At 40.9% G+C, this 19,113-nt stretch overlaps 2 protein-coding genes and 1 pseudogene across 3 annotated transcripts in view; all 3 read right to left on the minus strand.

The window, feature by feature from the left end:
• The window catches only part of LOC135524993 (otogelin-like protein), a 64,428-nt gene extending 58,789 nt beyond the window's left edge, over positions 1 to 5,639 (minus strand). Inside the window, exons 1-4 of the mRNA XM_064952790.1 lie at positions 5,567 to 5,639; positions 4,971 to 5,013; positions 4,669 to 4,714; positions 4,388 to 4,466 (exon numbers count right to left, since the gene is read on the minus strand). Coding sequence (XP_064808862.1) covers positions 4,388 to 4,466; positions 4,669 to 4,714; positions 4,971 to 5,013; positions 5,567 to 5,639 — 241 coding nt within the window. The remainder of the gene's footprint in view (positions 1 to 4,387; positions 4,467 to 4,668; positions 4,715 to 4,970; positions 5,014 to 5,566) is intronic.
• Positions 5,640 to 7,707: 2,068 nt separating this feature from the next.
• Positions 7,708 to 10,645, minus strand: LOC135524994 (synaptotagmin-1-like; annotated as a pseudogene).
• A 538-nt stretch (positions 10,646 to 11,183) lies between these two features.
• LOC135524334 (calumenin-B) lies at positions 11,184 to 14,929 on the minus strand. 2 transcript variants are annotated; one of them, XM_064951791.1, is made up of 7 exons: positions 14,823 to 14,929; positions 14,078 to 14,304; positions 13,792 to 13,985; positions 13,514 to 13,680; positions 13,369 to 13,429; positions 12,986 to 13,185; positions 11,184 to 12,890 (listed from the first exon to the last, which is right to left on the minus strand). In XM_064951791.1, the coding sequence occupies exons 2-7, from the start codon at positions 14,299 to 14,301 to the stop codon at positions 12,786 to 12,788; spliced, it is 951 nt and encodes a 316-aa protein (XP_064807863.1). In that variant the 5' UTR covers positions 14,302 to 14,304; positions 14,823 to 14,929; the 3' UTR covers positions 11,184 to 12,785. The 2 variants fall into 2 exon arrangements, with proteins under 2 accessions (XP_064807863.1, XP_064807864.1); XM_064951792.1 differs by having other exon boundaries at positions 14,800 to 14,899.
• Between the last annotated feature and the right edge of the window lie 4,184 nt (positions 14,930 to 19,113).

Raw genomic sequence — 19,113 nt, forward strand, 5'->3', positions numbered from 1 at the left:
GCTACGGAGAGCATGATTACACAGTCGTCCGGAACAGCTGGTGTTCTCATGCATGCTTCAGTGTTGCTTGTTTAGAAGCGAGCATAAAAGGCATTAAGCTCTTCTGGCAGGCTCGCGTCACTGGGCAGCTCACGGCTGGGTTTCCCTTTGTAGTCCGTAATAGTTTGCAAGCCCTGCCTCATCTGACAAGCATCAGAGCCAGTGTAGTAAAATTCAATCTTAGTTCTGTATTGACGCCTGTTTGATGGTTTGTCTGAGAGCGTAGCAGGATTTCTTATAAGCGTCCAGATTAGTCTTCCGCTCCTTGAAAGTGGCAGGTCTACCCTTTAGCTCATTGCGGATGTTGCCTGTTATCCATGGCTTCTGGTTGGGATATGTATGACCAGTCAATGTGGGGATGAGTCATTGATGCACTTATTGATGAAACCATTGACTGAGGTGGTGTACTCCTCAATCTAGAAGACAAAGAAACGCACACCTATTTAGGCGAGGTGCTGGCTAGCGGAGTAGAAAACTTGAAAATAAAAGAGCCGCACACTCTAGGAGCTCAGATGCAAAAATGTAATTACCAACGTTTCGACAGCCAAGCTGTCTTCATCAGAGTATAATCACAAACACTGCGGGATGACTCGTTTATGTAGTGTCAAAAGACACAGGTGTCTGTAAACATGGCCAAGAGTGGCCTAATATCATTGGTTAATTATCAAATATTAAAATGTCATACAAAGAACAGCATACAAACAACAAATGGATAGCATACGATCATAAATTCATTTGACTACACAAGCTTACAAACAATTACAATGGCAAAGTCACAATAATCACAAGAATGGCTTCAGATCAAAGTCTACGTTGAGACCGAAGGGCGCAAGGGTCTTTAAGTTAAAGATCCAGGCAGCCTCTCGTTTTAACAATAAATGATCAAGGTCACCCCCTCTATTAGGGAGGGTGACATGTTCGATGCCAATATAACGCAAAGACGAAATCGAGTGGCCTGCCTCCAAGAAGTGGGCCGCAACTGGGTAAGTAAAGTTTTTACACCTAATGGTGCTACGATGCTCTGAGATACACACTTTTAATTTGCGCTTTGTTTTACCTACATAATTTTTACCACAAGGGTAGTTAGAACACAAGAATGCGTCTTTTTGCGAGACTGACCTTGAAAAAGGTCATGTCTCGTTTTGTTTTGAATTTTCTCAATGGCAATATTATTTGTGAGACTGACCTTGAAAAAGGTCATGTCTCATTTTGTTTAGAATTTTCTCAATGGCAATATTAATCTGATCATTCTTGTAGCCCCTAGAGGTTTACTCACTCGCTTACGAATTCTCACAAGGCAGGCACCATGACCTCCACCCCATTTTTCTCCGTCTTTTTTTCACGTGAATGATGGGGATTTGGGCATGGTCTCGAGAAAGCAGCATGTCCTTTGTGTCGGACTTGTTAAAGAAAAAATCTTTGTCCAGTTCGAAGTGAGTAATCGCTGTACTGATGTCCAGAAGCTCTTTTCATAAGAGACGGTAGCAGCAACATCATGTACAAAATAAGTTACAAATAACGTGAAAAAAATAAATAAAGAGCACAGTTGGTTAGGAGCCCGTAAAACGGCATCTATCCCCTCCGGCGCCATTATTAGGGTACACAGGGCGAAAGAAAAAGTATAGTATTCTAGGTGACAGACAAACACATTCAATAACACCTTGCCCACTCTTGCCTGCATCTAGCTGATCTAGGGTGTAATCATTACTCCAAGCAGTTGCAAAAGAGAGTTTCTCTTGGACAAATTCAGATATGTTTATTCCTGTTTTGTTGTATTTGCTTCCGTATAAGAAAAGTTTTTCAACAGAATCGGCAGAATGAATCAACACATCCCTGATCACCCACAAATACAGTTCACTTTCATAGCAGCCACATACAAACAGCATGATAACATTGATCTTTGTATAATCTTTTCCCTTCGCTTGTGGACTTCAGTGGACAACACAACAACTGTCTGTGACCAGGTAAAAAAACATTTCCAAGCAAAACCTTCATGCCATAAGCGATAACCGCTACACGCTGCCTAGTCAAGATAGCTTCTAGTTTCTAGACCTGACGTGTTAGTAAACCCGCTACAATCATGCAGTACAGTGTACAGCAAGCAGTTAAGCAGTTACCTCGCCGGGCCCCAGTTGCAATAAAATAATAAAACCAAAAGCTTACCTTGACTTGGAAGAGTTCCAGTGTTGGATAACTATAGCCAGCTAGCTAACATAGCATCCCTCTCTGTTTGAATACTTTAAAGTATTACTTAAGCCATTTTTTGGGGTATCCGTACTTTACTTTACTATTTATATTTTTTATACTTTTACATCACTACATTCCTAAAGAAAAGTATGTACTTTTTACTCCATATATTTTCCCTGACGCATAAAAATATGTTACATTTTGAATGCTTAGCATGACATGAAAATTGTCTAATTCACACACTTAATCAAGAGAACATCCCTGGTCATCCTACTGCCTCTTATCTGGCGGATCACTAAACACATGCTTTGTTTGTAAATTATAGTGTTGGAGTGTGCCTCTAGCTCTGCTTTGCTTATTATATGGGTTATACTTGTACTTTTGATACTTAAGTAAATTTTAGCAATTATATTTACTTTGATACTGAAGTATATTTAAAACCAAATACTTTCAGAATTTTACTCAAGTAAAATTTTACACTGGGTACTTTTTTGCACCCACGGTATACCACAGTAACTTTACTTTTACTTAAGTATGAAAATTGGGTACTTTTTTCCACCACTGGGTGTTTGAGTAGGCTAAACTAGCTAGCTGCATTTTATAGCTAAGTAATGAAAGTTTAAAAAATATCTCTCTCAAAACTGTTCAACGATTGACTTTCTCTCTATTTGTGTTAACTACTCACCTCATGTTATGCACTGCAGTACTAGCTATCTATAGCTTATGCTTTCAGTACTAGATTCATTCTATGATTCGTTGATTGGGTGGGAAACATGTCAGTTCATGCTGCAAGTTGGAGGACATCCCCCGGAGGATATCATAATTACTGTGCAAGTCAATGGAAGGGGTGAAAAACATGACCCTCCTGGGTTTTGTATTAAAGTCAATGTACCCAGAGGAGGAAGGAAACTAACTGTCCTCTGGCTACATCATGGCGCTACCACAGAGAGTGATGTTGAGGGTAATGTAGACATTGAAACAGTGTGTTTTAATAAATTATTTGGTGATGTGAATATATTTAGCATGATTTTATCTAAAAAGGATAACTTTTTTATGTTTCACTATATTTTTTTAATGAAATTCACTGAGGCGGATGGTCCTCCCCTTCCTCCTTTGAGGAGCCTTCAATATATGCAAACTATTATGTGACTTGAACTTCTTAAATATCCGCACCTTTTTTTTTCTTTTTTTCCGCCTAATATGACATACCCTAATCTAACTGCCTGTAGCTCAGGCCCTGAAGCAAGGATATACATATTATTGGTACCACTTGAAAGGAAACACTTTGAACATTGTGGAAATGTGAAGGAATGTAGGAGAATATTACACAGATCTGGTAAAAGATAATACAAAGAAAGAACCAACCGTTCTTTTGCAATTTTTGGACCATCGTCTTTGAAATGCAAGAGAAAGGCCATAATGTACTATTCCAGCCCAGGTGCAATTTAGATTTTGGCCACTAGATGTCAGCAGTGTATGTGCAAAGATTTAGACTGATCCAGTGAACCATTGCATTTCTGTTTAAATGTTGTATCAAGACTGCCCAAATGTGCCTAATTTGTTTATTAATAATAACTTTTCATGTTCAAAACTGTGCGCTCTCCTCAAGCAATAGCATGGTATTCTTTCACTGTAAAGCTACTGTAAATTGGACAGTGCAGTTAGATTAACAAGAATTTAAGATTTCTGCCAATATCAGATATGTCTAGGTCGTCCTGGGAAATGTCCTTGTTACTTACAACCTCATGCTAATAGCATTAGCATACGTTAGCTCAACAATCCCAAAGAAGCACATTTTTACTCCTGAACTTATTTAAGCTTGCCATAATAAAGGGATAGAATACTTATTGACTCAAGACATTTCAGATTTTAATTTTGAATTAATTTGTAAAAATGTCTAAAAGCATACAGTAATTGCACTTCGACCTTATGAGGTGTCATAATGAGGTATTGTGTCTAGCAAGTGACACAAAATCAAAATGTTATCAATTTTAAATTCAAGGGGTGTGAATACTTTCTGAAGGCAAGGCACTTTAGGCACTGTGTGTGTGTGTGTGTGTGTGTGTGTGTGTGTGTGTGTGTGTGTGTGTGTGTGTGTGTGTGTGTGTGTGTGTGTGTGTGTGTGTGTGTGTGTGTGTGTGTGTGGTGTGTGTGTGTGTACCTGATGAGGCATCGCGGGCGGTGTAATTGTGTAGAACACTGCGAGGGAGAGTTGCTTCAGAGAGAAGTGGACTGAATGTCTGGTGAGAAGAGAACACTGATGATCACACACACATGCACAAACATGTGTAGTAAATGTGTATCTCTACCCCTGTGTGTATTTGCACCAGTGTATGTATGTGTATGTGTGTGTGTCCTACAAAGGCGTCTTTGTGCTTGTCAGGGTGTTGTGTGTGTGTATGCCCTGACCTCATCTGCTTCTCTTAGGTGTAGTGTGCCTACCTCCTCCCCTAGGAGATCCCGTTTCCTCCGCAGTGCATTAGCCCTCCTGCACGCACGCACGCACGTACACACGCACACACACACACACACACACACACACACACACACACACACACACACACACACGGCACAGGGAGATATACATTCATTATGAGGAGAAACATGCAAACTGAAGTTAAGTGCACTTTTGACCACTTGAATACATCCAAACCAAACACACACATGCATCAGTTTAGCCATGACATTGAATTAATGAATCCCCTGAGATTATGAATGTTTCTCGCTTCCTCTCCTCTTCTTACCTCTGTAGTCTACTGTCTGTCTCTGTCAGTTGGCTCTGAGCTGCTGAACACAACAAAAAATCATCAGTAAAACCTCACACACCATCAAAAGTATTACTTCATTGCACTATCACAACACATAAAATATCATCACATATATACCACAAGTCGACAAAAGATATAAAATGTATTAAGTTAAACGTTCGAATTTAGAGTCGCTGGAGCACATTATTGAACAGCAACAATTTAGGCTACACCTCTGAATAATTTAAAAGACAGTATCAGCTCTAATGTATTCCTATCCAAAGGAAAACATTTGTCAATCATAATTCCCCAAGGCCATAACGATGTCACTGCGGGGGGTTGAAACCCACATTTCAAACGTGAACAGTACAATTTGCCTATCATCCGATATTTCCTAAGGTTAAAACAGCAAAAAATGAACTTTTCAAAAATGTCTCGCGCATACAACACTGGTGCTAGTTTTCTGCTCTCTCTTTGACATTTTTGGAATCACTCTTAGAACGTCAAACGTTTATGTTGAAACAGTAAAGGTTATAGTACTCATCTAAGTTATGCATTTTGATATGATGCGCGTGTGTCGCTGGGAGACTCACCGTGTGCTGTCAGCAGCTGGAGAACTGAACACCACGAAAGAAGGACCAGTATTACTCTACGTGGACCGTTCATCTCAGAGCTCATCCACCCGAAGGTTAACGGAACATTTCACAGGACAGACCAGAGAGTAGAGGAGGGTCTCTGTTCGTTACCGGACTTCCCGCGGTTCACTTCCACGCGCACATAGCTGAGTGTGCAACTCGGATGGATGACGAGGTCACGAGTTCACCTTCGCGCAGGTGCGGTGGGAGCGCATGATTTTTGTGTAAAACTGGTGACATCAAACCGACTGAAAGTGGTGTAAAGTACTGAAGTAAAAATAGTTTAAAGTATTGCTATGGTCATCGTTATTGCATCTGACCTGGCAGACTCACTAAACACAAGTACTTAATTTCTAAATGATGTCTGAGTGTTGGAGTATGCCGCTGGCTATCTGCTATACTTTTACTTCTGATAGATAAGTATATTTTTCTTAATTGCATCTACTGTTGATACTTAAGTCACTAAACAGTACATATACAGTACCAGTCAAAACTTTGGACACACCTACTCATTCAAAGGTTTTTATTTATTTTTGACTATTTTCTACATTGAAGAATAATAGTGAAGACATCAACACTATGAAATAACACATGGAATCATGTAGTAACCAAAAAAGTGTTAAACAAATCAAAATATATTTTAATAGGGAACAACATTGCATCCTTCAATATTGTTGGAAAAGCCAGGTGAAGCTGGTTGAGAGAATGCCAAGAGTGTGCAACGCTGTCATCAAGGTAAAGGGTCACTACTTTGAAGAATCTCAAATATAAAATATATTTTGATTTGTTTAACACTTTTTTTGGTACTACATGATTCCGTATGTGTTATTTCATAGTTTTGATGTCTTCACTATTATTCAACAATGTAGAAAAAGGTAAAAAATAAAGAAAACCCCTGGAATGAGTAGGTGTGTCAAAACTTTTGACTGGTACTGTATATTTAAAACCAAATATTTTTAGACATTTGCTCAAGTAGTATTTCACTCGGTGACTGACTTTTAAGTCATTTTCTATGAAGGTAACTTTACTTTAACTATAATTGGGTACTTTTTCAACCACTGTCCCTACCCCATTGAAGTTGACATTTAAAATGGTTGAAGTAAGGTTAGGGTTAGGTAAGGGTTATGGTTAGGTAAGGGTTATGGTTAAGGTTAAGGGTAGGGTAGGGGTTAAGGTTAGAGTATGGGTATGGATGTTCCAAGGATCCCTGATTGCAGTATCCACAGGAGAATAGTGGGCTACCTGCAAGTTAGAGAGATTCTCTGAGTTTAGGACACAAATGCAACAAATAAATTGACTGTAGGGCCTACTTATGATTACAAATATAGTCTTACTTTAGAGACAGTAATTTAACTTTAATAAAATTATAAATTAGATTGTATATGTGTATATATGTGTGTGTGTGTGTGTGTGTGTGTGTGTGTGTGTGTGTGTGTGTGTGTGTGTGTGTGTGTGTGTGTGTGTGTGTGTGTGTGTGTGTGTGTGTGTGTGTGTGTGTGTGTGTGTGTGTAAGACTTGGACTCCCTCTGCTGGCCATTGATGTATGCCTATCTGATATGAGTGAAAATGGACACGAGCAAAAATCTCTGAATGTTTAATAACATAGTATAATGTACATGTTTAATAGTATTATCATGATATACATGTTAATGTCCTGGATACATAATGCGTCTTAAATTCTTTAAACAGTCGAGGAGGGGGTTTTGGGTGGCACGAGTGGTGGTATTGTTAGAAAGTTAGTGGGGGTTGAGTAAGGCTTGATAGGGTTGCATACCAGTAAAGTATTGGGGGGTTAAGGAGTGGGATTGCTGATGAGGGTTCATGAGTGGTGGATGGGTATCAGGTATTTTGGAGTGGGTAAGTGGGCAGCAGTAGAGGCTGCTGAGGGGAGGACAGCTCATAATAATGGTCGGAAGGGAGTGACTGGAATGGCATCTAACACCTGGAAACCATGTGTTTGATGTGTTTGATACCATTCCACTGATTCCGCATTAGCCGTTAGCACGAGCACGCCCTCCCCAATTTGGTGCCACCAACCTCCTGTGGTGGGTAGGAGGGCAAAGTCAGTCTGCTACATAGAGCTGCCTAGTAATGTGACATCACTTCCTGGCAGCCAGTTCAGCGTTGACTTGATCCTCAGTTTTGAGGCCATGCCATTGGGCGATGGGTCTGCGGGGGTTGGCCAGCATGTCTGACCAATGACGGCATCATTCTCCCCAATAGTCCAACACTGTCACTTCTACCTGCACCTTCTACACACAGAGAAACACAGACCTCTGCTTGAAGGGTTGATCAATCATAAAGGAATTCATTGTAAGGGATAAGTGAGAGAGAGGGAGAGAGAGAGAGAGAGTGTGTGTGTGGGTGGGGGGGGGGGTGTACCTTTATCTGGTCGAAGGGCACCTCAAAGCTGAAGGACTCATTGCAGTAAGGATGAGAGTGTTCTTCTTGATGCTGTTTTTCTTCTTCAGTCTTTTTCCATTCTGCAGTAGGTGGATCTTTGCATAGGGGTCTAACAGAGGAGACAGAGATCAACCTAACACAAAAACACTCTCACTTTCTGTCTCTCTCTGTCTCTCTCTCTCTCTCTCTCTCTCTGTCTCTCTCTCTCTCTTTCTATCTCTCTCTCTCTCTCTCTCTCTCTCTCTCTCTCTCTCTCTCTCTCTCTCTCTCTCTCTCTCTGTCTCTCTCTCACACTCACACACACCCAGCTCACCCGACAGTCCTCCTACGTCCATCTTCTTTTGTTTTTTTTGCCTCGAGGACAACGATGCTTAATTTCCCTGCTGTAGGAACATATCTCAGAGACAGACAGATATCACCCAGCTGCTCTGACTGGAGAGAGAGAGTGCCAGAGGTAAGTGCTTTGTGACTTTCTTTCCTATATATTTCTTCCTTCTCTCTTTTTTACTCTGTCTATCCTCCTGGTCTCTCCATTCTCACCTCCTCTTTCTCTGCCTTCTTCAGCTCCCGCCACTCATGTATCATCTGACTGAAGTCCAGGCTGCACATTGGTACTCGTAGTGCTCCAATCGCGTCATGTTTAGAGAAACGGTCAAAGTCATACACTGTCATCACCAGAGTCCTGCCTCCCAGCTCACTGTACAGTACCTACATACACATACAGTATATATACACACACACACACACACACGCACGCATGCACACAGACACACACACACAAAAATGTTGTTGAATGTGGGGTCAGGGTTAGGGTTTAGAGGTCAGAGGTTGGAGATTAGGGGTTATGGTTAGGCTACCTTGAAGGTGAAAGTCTTATTGAAGGTTGGGTTGTGTGTCTTCCTGTGGACTTTAGTCTCAAACTTCCTCTTCTTGTCTGGTAGAGTTTAACATACGGGTCTGAACTTCCCCCCACATCATCACAAGCCTGCAGGATACCTACTACCATCTATAAACGGGAAAGGGGGGAAAAGGGGGGCAGACGGTATGGAGAAGACCCACAGCTATAGCATGTGTCTGATGGAATAATATTTGGTACTCAGAGAACACGGTGAGAACTCCTTGTTCCTGCTCCGCAGGACATTGGTTAGCAGAATCAGATGTGTTAGAGCAGGGATCGAACAAGGAGTTCTCACCGTGTTCTCTTTGAAGTTGTAGTTCAATGAGAACTCCAGTCTGCCTAACTTCACTTCCTCTTTAGGCTCCTCCTCCCTGCCAGTCAATCCAGTCTCTGTGTCACCCTCATCCTTTAGGGGCTACAGGACACACACACAAACACACAGAAAACCTGATACATACTAAGCAGCAGACCTACACAGGTTATAAACCGTATTCAGGATCGGTGGGACCCCTACGGGACGGTTGACCTAACGTAGGCTAATGCGATTAGCATGAGGTTGTAAGTAACAAGAAAATTTCCCAGGACATAGACATATCTGATATTGGCAGAAAGCTTACATTCTTCTTAATCTAGCTGCACTGTCCAATTTACAGTAGCTATTACAGTGAAATAATACCATGCTATTGTTTGAGGAGAGTGCACAGTTTTGAACATGAAAAGTTATTGATAAGCAAATTAGGCACATTTGGGCAGTCTTGATACACAATTTTGAACAGAAATGAAATGGTTCATTGGATCAGTCTAAATCTTTGCACATACACTGCTGTCATCTAGTGGCCAAAATCTAAATTCCACCTGGGCTGGAATAATACATTATGCCCTTTCTCTTGCATTTCAAAGACGATGGTAGAAAGAAAATACAAAAGAACGGCTTTGTTTTTTCTTTGTATTATATTTTACCAGATCTATTGTGTTATATTCTCCTACATTCCTTTCACATTTCCACAAAGTTCAAAGTGTTCCCTTTCAAATGGTACCAAGAATATGCATATCCTTGCTTCAGGGCCTGAGCTACAGGCAGTTAGATTTGGGTATGTCATTTTAGGCAAAAACAAAAAAAATCCTCAAGAGGTTGTTGCTTTACTCCTCGCTATTTATTAAAAGTTTGTGTGTAGCCCTCCACAGAAAGTTGATATTACACAATGTCTCTCTCTCTGTGTGTGTGTGTGTGTGTGTTTGTGTACCTCAGAGTTGTCTCCCTCCAGCTCAGTCTCCGTGTTCAAGCTGTTCTTTCCCTTCCTCTCCTATGTTAGCATACTGAGACTTCAGCAGGAGACATCTACATTCCAACTGGATGACTGGTATTAATGTATACATGTCCCTGTGTAACTGCGCATGCATTTATGACATAGGCATTACTGTATGTGTGATTGTGCGTGCATATACTGAAAACCGGAATGCATTATGTTTCCGGTGGTTGATACCGTTTTGTCTCATATTGACTCTATGTATAGATGCTGCTGCCTGAATTAGAACTGTAGGATGCGGTTTCTGCAGCAACGCCGGTATCAAGTTCTGGCCCCACCCAGAGATAGAGATGCAGATTCACACACATACTGTACACACACACACATAGAGCTTAGACCTCTGTGGAGCATTGTGACTTCAACTCTGTTGTTCACCTTGCTGATGATTCGTTGGACAGGGACGTTGTATTGATCTGTGTGTTGATTCATGTCTTATAGGGAATTATAAACTGGGTGGTTTGAGCCCTGAATGCTGATTGGCTGACAGCCGTGGTTTATCAGACTGTATACCACGGGTATGGCAAAACATTTTTTTTTTAATGCTCTAATTACATTGGTAACCAGTTTATAATAGCAATTAGGCACCTCAGGGGTTTGTGATATATGGCCAATATACCAGGGCTAAGAGCTGTGTCCAGGCACGCGATGCATTGTGCAGAACAGCCCTTAGCTGTGGTATATTGGCCATGTACCACACACCCTCGTGCCTAATTGCTTAAATGTACTCTGTGATTGGAGGCACTATAAGAGGGTCATTCATTTAGATACACCCACAGCTTTCTATTCCAGTTTCATTTTTAGAAGAAACTGAATAATAATTTAATATAACGTCTTGGTTGATCCGATGGTTCTAAAATATGTGGAAACAGATATTTTATTTAGATTGGTCTAAAACTTTTCACCCTATATAATACATAGCACCCAATGGTTCATTATATTTCTATTAAAGCAACCCCACACATCGGTATTCCACAAAATCCTTTTAATCAGAAAAACACTTCTCCATATGATTGGTAACAGCACACACACTGTCGACAAATAGGTGACAATGTATGTACAGGGCAGTCACCAGTGACAGGCATGGCACTGCATTGTGTGTAAAAAAAAACCCAGCTATATCATATACATTATATAAAACAACGCAAACACTTTACTAGAAGCCTCTGTCATAAGGGCTACATAACATGTCATAAACAATCATACTGTGTCAATTTATCACAACTGATTTTACACCAACAGTCATGACTGTTTATGATATTATGGCAGTGTTAAATAGCCCTTATAACAGAGAGTTTAAGTCAAGTTGAACCAGACCAATAACAGTGGTTATAGATGGTCATACAGTGAGGGGCATTATACAGTTATGACAACGATAACTAAAGAAGCCTGAGGGGAAATCTGACTTTAATAATCCTCCAAACATAGTGTAGTATGTGTATGATTGTGTAGTGTGGCACAGCATAGAATTCAGCAGATTCCAAAATAAAACAGGATGTCCCAGCACAGAATATGTACTAGCACAGAATATGTTGCGCAAATACAGGGACTAGATCAGAAATGTATGACCCAGGAGGTTCTCGGACTAAAGTTGAGAAACCCCTAATTAAGCATCACCAAGGGACTAAAACCTGCACACAGGGGTCACAGAGGACCGCTATTGGCCGATGCATGAAGATTGAGGCACACTCTTGGATTACACCACTAACCCTGGCAGGATTGGCCACATTGCTGGTCTGCGTATCAACTCGAAGTGCCCCCCCCCTGTTATAGCTCCCCTTCATAGTGGCCAATCCTGCCAGGGTTAGTGGTTGTAATCCAAGGAGTGTGCCTGAAAATCTTCATGCATCAGCCAATAGCAGTGCATAGCAGAATACACACGCAGCTATTTATATTTTACCTTTATTAAACTAGGCAAGTCAGTTAAGAACAAATTCTTATTTTCAGTTACGGCCTAGGAACAGTGGGTTAACTGCCTGTTCAGGGGCAGAACGACAGATTGTAACTTGCCAGCTCGGGGATTTGAACTTGCAACCTCCGGTTACTAGTCCAACGCTCTAACCACTAGGCTACCCTGCCGCCCCTATACACACACACCAGGGTTGAAATCAATTCAATTAGTTTCCTATTACATTTTATTTCACTTCCTAAATTGAACACTGAATTGACCCCAACACGCAGTTCGGCACATAATTGCATGCACGATATTGTTTTTGTAACCTTGTTTGAACAAACACTGTCTTCTATAAATCTTTTTTTTTAAATTTTTATAACAAAGTTGCTCTGCAAACAAAAAGACAAGCCAAAGGAAATATCCTTTCCATTGTCCGAGAGGGTGGTGGAGGCAGAGCTGGAACAAGGTGTCCTGATTGTGTACTACTTAGTACAAAGTAATGCATTCACTAGTGTGTATAATAGGCCAGGAAATCAAATAAATTGTCCTTGGCATCAGAGTGAAAAACTCCATCTCAAATGTCACTCCATATAGTGCGCTACTTTAAAATTGAGATTTTAAATTCCATGACTGAGTTGAATTGGAATTGAGCCCAACCCAGTATGGGAAGTAGAAGGGTTAGAATTCATCGTGTCTTGCCAAGGCTTCTCCAAAGTCAGTAGCCTGGCTACCAACGAAGAGGTCATACTTCTCAACGATCTCTGCCTTTGTCAGTTTGCCATCCTACAAAGGGAGAATAAATAAATAAGTGTTTCAGTATTTGCTTAAATGCACACACACAACGCAGGCAACTAGCTCAAACATCAACATGTGTATACCTTGTCATTATCTGACTCGTAGACCAAGTGTTTGGCTTCTGCCTCTGCGTGATCATAGTCTGAAGGCAGGATCCAGTCTTTGGTCTCCTCCTTGTCCATGCGGCCATCTTTGTTTGTGTCTCTGAACTCAGTAAACTGTTCTCTCTCTGTCCTCACCCACTCTGGCTCTGACGGATCCCCCTCTTGGTTATACATGTCACCTTGAGGATGGGAGAGAAGGGAAAGGAAGGGAGAGAAATGTTAATGAACCGCTCTCTGTTCTCACCCACTCGGGCTCTGCTGATGCTATAAATCGCACCTATGTCCTCCTCCAGGTGTAATAACGCCATGTATTATAGCAGGCATTAAATAACCCATGTACTTCTCCAGATGTTATAACTTACCTATGTACTCCTCCAGGTCTATAAAGCCGTCTCCATTCTTATCAATGTCCTCCATGGTCTCCTACAGGAGGGTGATGGCACAAAGATGTTTGAAGGTAGCCCAGCAGTAACAACTTAAATGTTTTATTTATTGTCTATAACCTACCAGTACAACTATATCCTTCATATGGTCGTACTCCTCAGGATGGAGGAAGGCTGTAAACTCCTCTTTATTGGCCTTCAGGTCAGCATCCAGGTCAGACATTTTGAATCTCCTCTCATCACGTGAAATCATCTGTCTGAAGCTGAAGCCATCCTCTGGGTCTGGATCATCTAAAAGGTCACACACACCAATTAGAAAAATCAGACCTTCCAATAAAAAAAAGGCACTGGTCAGGAGTCATAGATTACATTCTTATACTCCTTTCAGAGTGTCCTCCGTACCCATAATGTATCCATATGTAGCATTCTTGTACTCCTCCCAGGACACAAGTCCATCTCCATTATGGTCATGACCTTTCCACTGGCGGTCCACATCCTCATAGATCCACCTCTTCTGACTGTGTTTGATCCACTTTTTCATCTCTTCTACTGACACATACCCATCCCTGTCCTCATCTATATGCTCTACCAACATACTGTAGGGAGAGAGAGATGGCGTGTTAAACCATCTTTTCTATACAAATCAATTTCTCAATTCTATACAAATGTAGCTGCTAGAGTGTGTTACCCAAGTCTCTCCTTGCTCTCCTCTGGTGTAAGCTGATCGAAGGTCTTGGCCTCGTCCTGTCCTAGAAACGCCTCGTGGTCGTAATCAAAGTTCTCTGCATCTTCATGGTCGCGGTTGCTAAGCGGGTCGTCATGGTGGACGCGGTCCTTTTTCTCGATGGTGGGTTTACTAAAGGCATAGACCACGCACAGCGCAAAGCACATGACCAACGGCCGCAGCTCCATAATCTGGCACACATACACACAGGAGCGAGAGAAGAGTTAACTTGGTTTACTACACAACAATATCGTTTGTGACAGTGCGTTTAGTTGACAGGAATTCGTCATGACTTTCCTGAGTTTAACTAATTCGGAGTTTCCCTTACTCATCTGTGGGTTCACCGTTTCTGGCTAAAATAAACAGGGTAGCTAGCTAATTTGTGAGTGCTAGGACGTATTCATTACGGAAACCGTTTAAGAACCTAACAGAGTAAAACAAGAATTTCTATCGAACAAATTCAGGTACGTCACTCCACGTTCCGTTTGTTTCCGTTTAAAAAGCGTTTTGCAACAGAATCGGTGTAATGAATACACCCTTGGTACCGGTGCAGTTTGCAAGCTAGCCAGACATCAGTTGTTGTACTAAATGCGAGATGTCATTTGCACTGCCTACTTCAGTGTGTGTGTAATGTTACAATAACTAAGCAGGGGGGGAAAGCATAGATGAACTGTGCATTTACTAACCCTGAAATAGATACTTTACTCACCACCGGTCTTTCTGAAAAGTCTTTCGATTTTGAATATCTAGCTACTCCGGATACACACCCATCGTTTCCGGTCCTAAAAATTCAACCAGCCAACAGCGTTACATATGCGTTTGTGCCATGCCGCTTGTCCATTGGTCCACTTCAGGAAAGCTTCGGCCTTGTGATTGGTCAATAACCGCCACGTCCTCAAGCTATAAGCAATGGAACGCGGTTTGGGTCTTTGCTGTCAAAAACGATACACGTCAAATAACACTATTTGACATGTCAAATAAGATTTTTGACCAATCAATCAGGACACGAATATGACTGCACGTCACATAATAATTTAACGCCTTCATACATTTTTTTCAAATGTTGTTTTTTACGTAGATATTGTACATTGATTACACATTCACATTTCATGTCACAACAATTCATCAATACGTATGCTATGACACTGGTAAAGTTGTTTTGCGCTCCTACGGTGCTGGTCATTTAAAAGAAAGCTAGCTAGTTCATGGATGCAAACAATGTTCTTCCCCAAAACATAGAAAACGACATCTGTTTCAGTTGCTATATAGTTAGCTAGCTAGGTGTCATCATCTAAAATAACCCGAATGTATAAGAGAGTTCTTATTTATTTAATGGTGGTCGGGTCCATGTATGTGAAGCTAGCCACCATAAGGAATAGCTACAATAGTGTATTTTGCGGTTAGCCTTCAAAATAAACGTATGTCATTGACAGTGATGCAAATGAATACAAATAGTAGAATTATGCCATAATTGATTAGATCATGCTAAACGAGGTTATAATGTTATAGAAAATAAACAAACAACAATAATTTTCTAATTTGACAAAAATCTGTTTGAAATCACACTGGAGTATTGCATAGAGGGCATACTTATTTCACTGTACAGCCTTACCTATGGATTGTGGATCAATGACATGGGGTATCAGTCTACTCAGTGACACGCAGAGAACATTAGCGTCGAAGCTCTAATTGCGGGACTCTGAAACAACTGTGAATTGAGACACATTTTTTGTCAACCTATGTGTATTGAACACTATTCCAAAGGAAACACAATACTGGGTTGATGTTTTGGAGTCTAATAACTCTAACTAACTGGGGGAAAAAAATATTGGGTTTTGAGTAGACTGATAGCCCATTTCATTGATCCCCAATCCTTAGGTAAAGTTGTACAGTGCAATATGAATGTCTATACACACACTAGGCTGACTGGGGTTTGCTTCACGTGGCTAATGATGCTCGACCGGACCTGGTTATGGGTTGTGAAGCTAGCCACAATAAGGATTAGGCATAATAGTGGAATTTGCAGTTTGCCTTCAAAATAAAGGTACCTCTTTGAAAGTGATGCTGAAGGTTACAATTGGCTGGAATCATGGCATATTTAGATTAGATAATGTTAAACAAGGTTGGAATGGGAAACAATGGAATGAAGTACCAGTCTACTCAGTGACACCGACAGAACACAACTGTGAAGCGTTTACGCAAATATTAGCATTGTAGATCTTATCGCGGTACTGTGACTGTGTGAAATCACCTTATAAAGGTTAGCTTTGGGCAACAGGGTTAAGTAGCTGGCTATCTAGCTAATACTTACTCACAAGGATTCCTAAATCATTCCTAAGAATAATGAAAATGACTGCAGTCTCTAGTGGTCATTGTTTTCAGGCTGATTGTATTGGTGCAAGCTCGGTACCCCAGACGTTGCAGTCGAACAAATAATGCCCTATTACGTGGTATTGTAAACGCATCGTTCGTGGCCGGTGTTTGCTTATTTGCAGACATTTTGTACAACTTTGACAGCTACTGATAGTAGTGGTGGCGCTTGCCTTGAACGTACAAATTCAGAACACAACATTCTAGAATATAAGTGTTATTTTACGTGTCAAAGTAAAAGCTAATTTGAAGTGTATATTTTGACATGCAAAGACCCAAACGCGTTCCACAATAAGTATGTTAAACAAATTCACCTTCCCCATTCATGCAAATCAGCAGCACTTCAGGCAGTGAGCGATGAATTATCAAACACAACATTTATAGGTATTACGTATTTATTTTCACAACACAAACTTTAATTTGTTTTTTTAAACTGCACCACACAACCAAGTTTAATAGTAAGTCCTACATTAGTGCATCCCCTCTCAAACTGCATACACATCTCATCATCAATCAATGACATTTTGACTGAGTGGGGATGTTCAGAAATTAAAGAATCCCATTTCAGAGGTCACCATAATAAATATATATACTGTAGGATAGAGATGTAAGCAATGCCAGGCTTCTGGAAAGAATGATTTTTAAATGGACCACCCTTGGCCGGAAATTCATCCCGAGATTATTGTGTTTTCAGCCACCGGTAGCTTGTGGGTGCTTTATATGCGCTACAGTCAATTATGAGTGCATGTCTACTAATATTAAAGACATAATTATTAATATACGCCTACTGTATGAGAGCAAGGAAATTAATTAGGTAACTAACGTTAGCCTGCCAAACTGGAAAATGTTTTATTTTGACAATTTCCAAAAGATAACCAAACAAAAACACATTTACTTTTTACGAGACGTGTTTGTGCATTAGTTGCACAATTTCTAATTTATTTGCATTCGTTTTTACTTACACTTGTATGCTGACTTCGCCATTGATGTTGTTTTTAAGTGTTCGCAGACTTTTGTTAGCGGATGTACAATCGTCGCAAATTGAATTATGGGGAGTTTCGGGGCCAGGAGTGAACATAATTGTACACTCGCAAAGCCGACTAAAAACGAGGGCTGAGGGGCTTGCGTTGCAAACTTCCCTTGCTTGGCTAATCATTTGGAACGCCCGCCAAGATGGCAACGGGGATTCCCCCAAGGGCATAAGGCAATGGAAAGTGGACGAGGGTGAGTCTTTTAAGTGTTTGGACCGTAACCCGTGAAAATGTTTGTCCCTTGGCTACTGCGGTAGAAGTGCACATCCAAGAAGGCTCAAGGTCATTGGCCACAGATAAAATCGTGTTATATGTGCAGTAGCTTTGATTGGACTGATCATGTCAACATCATACTTTCACAATCTTAATTAGCAATCATCACATGAATCAAGTCGACAATATACTAGCAAATCCCTTTTAATCCTTGTCATATGAAGATAAATAATAAAGATAAATTATAGGTAAAACGTATCGGTACTCATCGACCATTGGACATAAACATTACACAAGTTGGACATCGCAAATTCAACAATGAGTGGAACGAATCAGTGACAGTGGCTGTGTGGTGGTCCCATATCGGGGATTAAGGGTCTCATTTCCAAGTTTAAAATGATAAACATTCAACATTGGCCATGCTGTCAATTAAGCATGATTTGTGCTGCGCTCAAAACAACTCGGAGGCCCGCGGCACCACCTTCCTGTTCAAGTGAGCACAGCACGAACATTGTGAGTCCAAAAATGTATTGTATGCTGCTGCATGAATTGTAATATGCCAGGGAAATATGTATACTGTAGCTAAGAAAGTAATAAGTGTATATTGTGTAGTAAAATGTTAGTAGGCCATGTGTCTCACCCTAATAATTTGGTCTATTTGCTCCTCTTCATTTTGCCTCTAAAGTTACGTCCGTCCTAGCTCTCTCTAATGTCTTAATCAAAATTACGGATTGCCTCTTATCTGCATGTGTCACAAGGAGACCAAGCCGCAGCTTGATGAGAATATATTCCTCTTTATTAAAGAACCACTTACACAAACTAACGTGACGCTATAAACACTGGTGCTGACACAGGCAACTAATAGATAGACAATAACCCACAGATAAACCAAGGAATATGGCTACCTAAATATGGTTCCCAATCAGAGACTGCCTCTGCCTCTGATTGAGAACCAATCTAGTCAACCATAGACATATAAACCCCTAGACATACAAAACCCCTAGACAATACAACAACTAAACACACCACCCTTGTCACCCTGATCTAACCAAATAAGAAAACAAAGATAACTAAGGTCAGGGTGTGACAGCATGTTGTCCCCTTATGCCATAGTTTGTACATCTCAGTTGGCATTAGAAACCACATTTGTTTAAGCAAATCAGTCATATCAGCTATGTTTTTTTTAAAGGCAGTAAATGAAGCTGAATGAACTGTTTCACTGCCAGACAAGGCTCCGCTGATAGCCAGCTGGAGTAGTGGTAAGATGTCGGGATTGCAGTTGGGACAGCTTTATGTAGGCCCTAACAGTTTGTGGGCACCGTTATAGTGCAATTACTGTATTGTTTAGTGTTGTGTAGTGGCTTTGCTGGCACGCATTCCACTTTT

This window comes from Oncorhynchus masou, chromosome 31 (assembly GCF_036934945.1).
Source record: "Oncorhynchus masou masou isolate Uvic2021 chromosome 31, UVic_Omas_1.1, whole genome shotgun sequence".
Lineage (NCBI taxonomy): Eukaryota > Metazoa > Chordata > Actinopteri > Salmoniformes > Salmonidae > Oncorhynchus > Oncorhynchus masou.